This window comes from Rhamphochromis longiceps, linkage group LG15 (genome assembly GCF_057381845.1).
Source record: "Rhamphochromis longiceps isolate RC_006_pf linkage group LG15, R_longiceps_female_GT1.1, whole genome shotgun sequence".
NCBI classification, from domain to species: Eukaryota; Metazoa; Chordata; class Actinopteri; order Cichliformes; family Cichlidae; genus Rhamphochromis; species Rhamphochromis longiceps.
The window spans coordinates 44,291,869-44,301,247 of NC_140571.1; the positions used below are offsets into that span (position 1 = coordinate 44,291,869).

The 9,379-nt window shown below is 45.0% G+C and overlaps 1 protein-coding gene across 5 annotated transcripts; it reads right to left on the reverse strand.

The window, feature by feature from the left end:
• Nucleotides 1-3,771: 3,771 nt before the first annotated feature.
• LOC146653306 (atypical chemokine receptor 3-like) lies at nucleotides 3,772-9,379 on the reverse strand. Of its 5 annotated transcripts, none has more exons than XM_085383002.1 (2): nucleotides 9,275-9,379; nucleotides 3,772-6,518 (listed from the first exon to the last, which is right to left on the reverse strand). In XM_085383002.1, the coding sequence occupies exon 2, from the start codon at nucleotides 6,500-6,502 to the stop codon at nucleotides 5,405-5,407; it is 1,098 nt and encodes a 365-aa protein (XP_085239128.1). In that variant the 5' UTR covers nucleotides 6,503-6,518; nucleotides 9,275-9,379; the 3' UTR covers nucleotides 3,772-5,404. The 5 variants fall into 5 exon arrangements, with proteins under 5 accessions (XP_085239128.1, XP_085239126.1, XP_085239129.1 ...); XM_085383000.1 differs by having other exon boundaries at nucleotides 9,208-9,336; XM_085383003.1 differs by lacking the exon at nucleotides 9,275-9,379 and adding an exon at nucleotides 9,195-9,254.

Below are 9,379 nucleotides of genomic sequence, written 5' to 3' on the forward strand. Positions count from 1 at the left end.
ATAAAGCAGGAGAAGATGGATGGATGGATCCTTGTTAAAAGTACCTGACACATGACACCTGAAACACGCCTGACTGCAGCTGCTGATGGATAATCCACGGCCAACCTGCTGCCTGAGCTCTGCTCATCTGTTCCTCTCCTTTCTTTCTTTTGATCCTGATGCTGGAGGAAGACATGACTGACACCAGCAGCAGCCGCAGCACTCTCAGGCTCACCTGGATGGAAAAAAGGTGAGTCTGAGAGCGTTGCACACAAAACCTAACCAGACCTTTCACTCCAGGCTTTCCACACCTTCTGTTCAATACCCACTTCCTGCTGTCAGGAAGAGGTCACAAGGTCAACACATGCTGACAAATCAAATCAGATCAAACATACTGACTGTAACGTTGGACCCAAGAAACATACGCTGGAGCGAATACGATGAAAGCAGAACTTTTATTTAATACTGTGGTTTTTACTGGGACACAGACACTCCCGCTCTCTCTCTGCTGTCACGTCCGCTTCCTCCTCCGGCTGTCACTGCCAACATATAAAGAGACACAATCACTGTCAGATCCCAGCACACCTGTTCACCCCGCCCCTGCGCCGCCCTGGGAGCTCACTGCGTCACCCCTCCTCTGCAGCTGGCCAGAGACCACACCCACGCCACACAGACTTTATGTACTCTAAAACTATTTTAATAAAGACTTTTTATGCACATCAAAATAGCTGCAGGTGTCACAAAGCCTCACGGATACCTTGTATTTTCATGTTACTGTCAAATTTGTAACATGAAATTTGTAACATGAAATTTGACAGCCTGTCTTTGGCGTTCAGCGGCCTGCAGGGTTCATTGGACCTGATGAACCTGAGTTCATTAATCTGCAACTTTAATTTTAAATTGAATAATAACTGAACAGTTATATTTCACTGGTGTAGTAATGAAACATTATAATTATATATTTATTATTAACCTCCTAGGACCTGACGTCCACATATGTGGACACCACATTTTGCGTTGTCTAGACCACAATACTAAATTCTGCTCTACAAGGGCCTGTGTTACGCCCCAAGTCTGGGCGTGTTGAGACGCACAAAAGATTCTGAGGAGAGAGAACCAAGTACCCGCCCTAGTTCCCAAAACAAACCACGAACCCGGTTATGACCAGAGATAGGCGCATTACTGTAATCCGATTACTTTTTTCAAGTAACGAGTAAAGTAAGGGATTACTATTGCAAAAATGGTAATTAGATTACCATTACTTTCCCGTATGAAACGCTGCGTTACTGCGTTACTAAAACCGTGATTTTTTTGCGAGAATGTCTCATGACAGTGACGTAAGCGAGCACGACGTTCGTGACAACAGCTGTGTGCAGATCAACAATGGATCATATATCGATTGTGGGAGAGAGTATGAGCGTGCAGCGTTTAAAGCGTGGAAGTACTGACCTTACTTTGAGTTTAGTGTCCGCTGTGCGTGGGAAGAAAACTTCTTTTTACAGCGAAAAAACCCCTAAACTTCCAAGCAAGCACCGAGTAGCTACGACGTAATGGGAAACTCACAGAGAAACTCGTGGATTCTTCCACTGACCGCGGCACACCTGCACCAGGGTAACCCTCCGCCTACCCCACTCCTGCTTTACAGGTGAAAATAGAGCAACAGGACCGCTGAGTCTTTGACTTTATTTATTTTCTGCTGTGTTTTACTTGCATCTATTTGAAAGACTGAGTGTAAACACAAAAAATATATTTTATGTGCTGGAATGTGCAGAAAATAGGTTTAAATATTAAACAAATTTCTACCAGTCACAGAATGTTGCATATAATTAAATTTTTGCTTGATGCATAAAGTTAAAAGGTTAAAACTGATAAAAACAAGTTTTAAAAAGAGACTTTTCCATTTGATTACATTTTGTACGATGGATTATGTAGAAAAAGTAGAATTGGGCTGAAAGATCTATCGCTTTATCACCTATTCAGGTTGTAAATCGTGTTTTTAAAAAGTAACTAAGTAACTAATTAGTTTTGAAAATAAGTAATCAGTAAAATAAAGGGGTTATTTTTTGGGGGAAGTAATCAGTAATTAGTTACTGATTACTTTTTCAAGTAACTTGACCAACACTGGTTATGAGTTAAAAAAAAGGGTGATTTTATTGAGTGACAAGAAGCACAACCCCAGGGTGAACCCAAGCCAAAATAATAAACAAAACCAACCAAGTCCTGTCAGTGAAAACTAACTAAATCCTAAGAAAAAACAAAACAAACAAATGACAATAGCCCCCTTGCTTCCTAGCCCAGAAACAGGCGAAAAAGTGGCTCACCCCTTCAGCTTAAACACACGCCTTTGGCGGCTCTCAAAGAGCACGCATACACATATAAAGGATTACACAACGAATTTGGAAGCCAGGACCAGGTATGAGTCTGCTGTCAAATCGGTTCACTGTCGCACTCACTCGCTTCTCTCTCCCGGAAGCTGTCAGAGCGGCTTTAAACCCTGGTCACATGGTCATGCTTATCCAATCTGCAGCCCGGTGCTCTTCCTGAGAGGAATAACCTGCAGAGACTCTTAAACATAGTAAAAAACACAAAACAGCAGCTACACAAACATCTTATGGCCTCGGGCCGTAACAGCCTGATTTCCACTTACGAGGACATTACACTGCCACTGTTCTAACGAAATTTAAAGAGAATGTCCTAATATGTGTGGATATCAAGATCATTCTTTGTTTTTACATTCACCAGGTCCCAATTAGCCCAAATAGCAAAGAGAAATTAAAAATGTATGTCATGAAAGAGTCATCCTCACTCCTCTTAGAAATGAGCTCATTTACAATATAAAAGGTTTGTCATTAAAAACAGCTTTCAGTGCACATGTTTCCATGTGAGTGCAGCGTGTTTTCCACATGCCTTGACACGCTTCTTGTGTATTTGTAATATTTCTGGTAGCAGCTGTTTATCATTCCAGGCTGGAGTGTGTGTGTGTGTGGTGGAGGTTTCCAGTAACTACTGGTGACTCAGGACTGGAACAGTCGGTTTTCATGGTAAACGGGCTGGTTCTCAGAACTCTTTTCCACTCTATCTGAGCACTCAAAGCATTTTATACAACTAACACATTCACCCACTCACACAAGCACATTTTTCTAAACTGTTTAGTGCTTACTGTCATTGGAGAGTGTCTTGCCCAAGGATATTTGGCATGCAAACTGGTGGAGCCTGAGATCGAACTGCCAACCTTCCAGTTAGTGGCTGTAGCTCAGGTGGTGCTCTACCACCTGAGCTACAGCCACTCCGCTTTTTGTGGAGCGTTTAGTTGGAGCATCACAAGAACTTTGTTTTGGCTACAATAGGAGTTTCACATTCACCGCCAAAGCAGCAGCCCCCACACCATGCAGGTTGAATCATTCCAGCCCCTCTGTGATGCTGCTTTCCCTTCGCCAGCTACGGGAGTAAAAGTTGTTCAGTCTCCCGCCTGTCTCCATGTCCATCCCGCAGCAGACAAGTGCTGCATTTTCCTCACCGCAACCGGTGGCTGCTTCCAGCCATAGCAGCGCCAGGCTCCACGACCACGGCTTCCAGGAGGAGGCGACGTCCACGTCGCCACCACAGCTTACAGCAGCATGAGCTATGAAGAGACTGTTCATGTTCATGAAGTGAATAAGACTGAGAATTTACCCGCCAAGTCTCCCTCGGACTGTCACAGTATGCAGCACTGTATGAATTTGTGAAGAGGACCCAAAATGCAGACATCAAGGAAAGTGTAACAAAACTTGAATGTTAACAAAAAGTGAGCTGTTTAATAGGCGGATAAAAAACATTACAAAACAAAAGGCACACGGACACTGGAGGAAAGCTAACAGAACTAAACTGGGAAAACTGAATGCTGACCACAAAATACAAAGAGCAAAACCTTAAACGTAGAAAATCCTGGCAACATGGAGACGTGAAAACATGATGACCACAACAACAAACACACAAACATGAACCACACACACACTCATCTTCATCTCCATCTTTATTACAGAGTGAACCTGAAGCAGAAACAAGCAGGAACGAGCAGGAGATCATACAGGAAACAGGAGCTATTTTACACAGTTTGGTTCTAGTGCAGGAGCTGTAATACAGAAATGAAGCACATCGTCACAGTCTGGTAACCTGACAGCAGACAGATTAAATATGCTGATAATGAACAAAAAAAAAAAACAACCTTTGTTTCTTTCTGAGTTTCAAAATAAAGTTTCCTGGAAAGAGCATGTGGATATTTGGCAAAAACATTACAGAAAACAAGAATTTCTGCCAGAGACAGAAAGTTCTTCCTAATATTTTGTTGTTAATGTGATGTTTGTGCGTCATTCGCCAGTTTGAACCCAGAATTTCCTGTTAATAGTTTCCAGCTTGTTGGACAGAAACGCGTCCACAGATTTCAGGGTCGTCTCTGAAGGTGAAAAATGTTTTTCTCCATCATGTTTCCACCTCCAATTCATATAAAGTGGAAAAAAACAACTTTTTTTTTACTGCCTTCAGGTGATCCTGTGAGTTTCAGGTTCTTCAGGTCATCTCTCAGGCGAGTTTCAGCCCTCAGCTCTGACTGTCAGGACAAACAACTACATGACTGAAGGTTTGTGGATGCTCACTCTACATAATCCAGTGTTCCTCTGACCTGTGAACTTCGGTTAGGTGGTGAAGGATCTGAGCCAGGCTCAGCGAGTAGCTGTTCCTGACACTGACCTGCTGATGTTTGAGCCTTCATTCATTTTCTATGTAAGAGAGTTATAATACATCTAGGAGGACATGGCTTTCACATTCAGTGCATTATGTTGGAGTATTTAATACACAGAGTGTGTCAGAAACAGGTGAAACCTCAGTGAGTTAAAGCAGCTGATCGGAGCAGCGCTGACACGTTTAGTCATGCTGTCCACAAACCTTTGTGCTGTCTTTGTTTTGATTACTTAGAAACAGCAGAGCATGAAGAAAAGTCTTTTTTTATAGATACAAATGATTACCTGATGGCCAGAACGTCTTTCTGTCACCAGTCGATCCAATAACATACGACGTGTCAGATAGGTGTTAGGATGCATTCCCGAGTCCTAAAAAGCTTCTAATGACGCAAAAAGCATTCCCAAGAGACATTGGCCATTAGGTCAATAACCCATCCAGGAATCACAGCTGGTGCGGTTCACCTGGCTCAAGCTGGAAAAGACTGCAGCTAGCACTAGCAGATGGAGGAACCGACTGCAGGTCCTGAACGAGTTGAGCCAGCCCAGTCCATTAAAACTGCTAAAGCACGTACACCCTAACCTGGTGCAGGTCTGAAGGCATACTCGTCGTTGCTGTAGTAGTTCCTCTGGATGAAGTTAGGTGTGCCACCAACAGGGGTAGGTGGAAGTTATTTACAAGTCTTTGAATGAGTCCTGGAGGGCTCTGAAGTTCACATCGGGCTGTCCGTGGTCATTGCTGAATACTCGGTTTCTGAGACATGCGAGGCATCGATGAGCCTGGTGAGCCCGGTCTTGGTGGAGTACTTGAAGATGAAGGCCTTCATGAGGTCATAGCGGTAGTTCCTGTTCAGGGAGTTGTACAGGATGGGGTTGACACAGCAATGGACCAGCGAGAAGCACTGTGTTAGGTGCAGCGACACGTCCAGGAAGTTCTCCAGCCGGCAGCTGAAGGGCAGGAGATTCAGCAGGGACAGGGTGTCCAGCAGGAGGACAGTGTGGAATGGCAGCCAGCACACCAGGAAGACTACAATGTACGTGAGGATGATCCGCCGGCTGACGCGCCGCTCCTGGTCTGAGGTGGGAGGGATGGCCGTTGCCAGGAGTAGGTAGAAGATGGTGATGACAGGGAAGGGGATGGCGAAGCCGAGCGCAAAGAAGCTCAGCTGGATGCCCACCATCCACTCCTTCGGGTTGCTGGGCGGGTACACTGGACGGCAGATGGCGCCATCATAGTGCGCTGACTTCACCGCCTGCAGGAAGTAGGTGTCTGGGATGGAGGCCACCAGCGCCATCATCCAAACCAGAACACAGATCAGCCGGCGCACCACCTTCTTCCTGCGGCTGTCGGGGGTGTCGCCAAACAGCGTGACGGACAAGTAGCGGTCGACACTCATGCAGGCAAGGAAGAAGATGCTGCTGAAGAGGTTAACGCTGAAGACCAGGTGAGTAAGTTTACAGACGGATTCTCCAAACGGCCACTGACCGCCCTTCAGCAATGAGGTCACCCAGATCGGCAGCGTGGCCACGACGCACAGGTCAGCTATGGCCAGGTTCAGGATGTACAGGTGTGTCTCATAGCGGTTCCTGTCGGATCGCAGGTTGACCCAGACCACCAGGGCATTGGCGGCGAGGCCCACCAGGAAGATGAAGATGTAGAGGACGGAGAGGGTGTGAAGGAAGGCGGTTTGGTTGACGGTGCCCGAACACCTCAGCGCCTCCACGTGGGACAGGTTATGGTCAGCGGAGGTCAGGTTCAGCTCCTCCCACAGCTCAATGAGCTCAGAGAGGTCGTTAGCACTCAGACTCATGGCGACGAGGTTACACCTGGAAAACAGGGAAAGTCAGAAATATTAAATAAAAAACAAAGATGTATTTTTGATAAAAATACATTTAAATTAATGCACTGAATAAATTTCACATAATAAAAATAATAATAAATAATATGAAAATGTCATAATGAATAAATAAACCCCCAAACAACATAATTCATAAAATGTAAAAACTGTGTATTTGACTATGTGAAAGTAAAGTTTTCTGAAAGTATTCAAATTTCAAATTAAAATCTTGATGTCCATTCAGCCCACGGACCTCAGGCTTGTTTATAAAAGCAGTGTTTCCCACCAAACTCCATTCAAAGATTCTTTAATTTAAGAATTTTCTTTGCGCTCCCAAATAAAGATTAAAGCGGACAAAGCTGAACGGGAGGTCGTATCAGGCGTATTGATTACAAGCAGGTTCAGGACTCCTGCTCACAAACTGTGGCTCTCCGTCAACTCGACCACACAACGAGAACACCAGCAGCTGGACAGACAGACGGAAGTCAGAGCAGGTCAAACATCCAGACTTCATTAACAAATTGAAGTGACTGAACCAACAATAACGTCAGTGTGTGATCAATAACATGTGAATGAGCTGAGAGGTCTGAAGGTTTTACTGCTGCGTTCTTTTTCCTGCTCCCGCTTGAGCAGAAAAAAGATAACCACGTCTTCCTGTTTTAACCCTCGGGAAATTCATCAGGTGCAAAATCACTAACTGAAGATCGATAAGTTTGATTTGGCAGTGAACACAGATTTAACACAGGAAATAATAAAAGACTAATATTGGAAACAAGACACATGCTGATTATTTGCATCAATAATCTGTTTTTCTGCTGCGAGTGAAACTCTCACCAAACTCCATTAAAAAATTCTCAGATTTAAGGGTTCTTTGACTTTTGGATGTTTGGGAGGGAATAAAACCTATAAGATATCAGCTTATTCCTGACAAAATGTTAGTGAAAATCAAAAACCTGTCATATTTTATTAGTTAAAAGGTCATTATGAATAAATGGTCTTAAACGTCTCATTCTTCTGCCTCTAAAACTCCTACATCATAACATCGAAAGCTTTACTTTCTCATTTTAGTTCATTTTAATCAGATCAACATTACTATGAATAATTCTTCCTGTGGATTCAGAGCATATTTTAAGATTAAAACTGATCTTTATGAGTCCACGTTTGTTTTGAGAACATTAAAACCAGAGAAGAAGAAGAAAACTGAGCCCTCAGACAGCAGACGGAGGATGAAAAGGAGGAGGAGTGTTTTATTGCTGCTGCACATAAAAACTCTGTAGGGTGCTTTAGACTGAAAGGTCATGACCTTCAAAATCAAATTTTACCGCAGCGCTGTGACAAAGAGTCAATTAGCTCGCCAATAAAACTCTAACCGGTGTCTTTTAGACAGAAAGTCTCAGATTTTACCAAAAAAAAAGCATCTAAGAGCTGAGCTCAGCACCAGTCCACCCACACACACACACACACACACACACACACACACACACACACACACACAGCTGATAATTATAATGAAGACAGCGGGCCTCGGTAGGCTTTAATGCATTACAGTAAATATGAGCTCTTTATCATGTGACTTACACACAGGTGTGCATACAGTAAGCACCAGCTTTGATGCTTTAAAAGAGTGGAAGCCAACAAGGCTCAGCGCAGCTGTTTGAAACATCTGGATGAACCTCCAGCCACAGACACACTGTTACATCTGTAATAAGTGACAGCGTGTCTGTGTAATAAAGCAACGTGGGTCACACCTGTGTTTACCTGCCGGGCTCGTGCTGAGTCCTCATACATACAGTCAGCACGGAGCTCCATTCAAAGGAAATCCAGGTCCCTGAACGCAGGGTGAGCCACCAGTCAGAGGGCCATAAATTGGCCTCAGCGCCCTCAGAGCCAGAGTCCGTTCAAAAATCCCCTACGGTTCGTTTGGAGTTTGAGGCATTTCAGCATGAAGTGTGAGGCCTGAGCGCTCGCACCGCCCCCTTTGTAACTCGGCTCAGGCGCCGTGGACACAGCTTTGCACGGACCCACTCTTTAACCCTTTAATCCCCGGATCTTCCTACTGCAGGCGCAGATCTCACTAAGATCCACGACAGTTCACGTGCCTGCGCGCTGAAATCATCTCACCTGCAGGCACGTGCACGCTACAAAAACAGCTCATGTTGGCGCGTGCACACGTTAGCTACCTGTGTGCACGCGCGCTGAGCTGACTGAGTACTGCGGGTTAAAAATGCGTTAAAACGTCCGCTAAGTAAAGTTTGCTGGTAAACACAAACTGCCTAATGCAAACACGAGTGTTCGCAAACGGACAAGCTGCGTGCCGAAGGCACGGCGCGACTCCAGCGGCTCGTGGGAACTTTCAGCCGTCCGCATGCATGAGACCGTGCACGTGCCCGCACAACTAAACTTAAATAGGACATTTTTTAAACCGAGTCTGGCTAAGCCGCTGCAGAAATAAGCTTTTCCGATCAGCTTTAGTGGAGCACAAACTGGAGCAATAACGAACTCCATTTGAAAAAACGCCTGATTTAAGAATTGTTTGCTCGATGGTGAAAAGTAAAGTAGTGATATTTAAGAAGACTGATGACAGGCTTCCTGTCGGCGCAGAGTCCGCTCTGCTTCATTGCCCGTTCATCTCTGAGTCACACCTGATGCTATAAACAGCTTTTACCTGTATCCCTAACCTGTAAAAACATCTCTTTTCCCAGCGGACCCTGGAGCAGACATCAGCCTGAACGCTGCACAACTTACAGCACAAGAAGGGCGGCTCGGTCCGGATCAGTCCGGATCCACGGCGGGTCAGAGGGCACAGAGTCCGGCAGAGGGTCGCAGGCGGTCTCCCCGGGTCCCCCCACA

Excerpts from the sequence above, each read along its gene's own strand:
- LOC146653306 (XM_085383001.1), bottom strand. The coding sequence starts at position 8,313 with ATGAGGACTCAGCACGAGCCCGGCAG. Across the intron at positions 6,519-8,287 it reads ACTCAGCACGAGCCCGGCAG|GTGTAACCTCGTCGCCATGA; the intron begins GTAAACACAGGT and ends CCTGTTTTCCAG.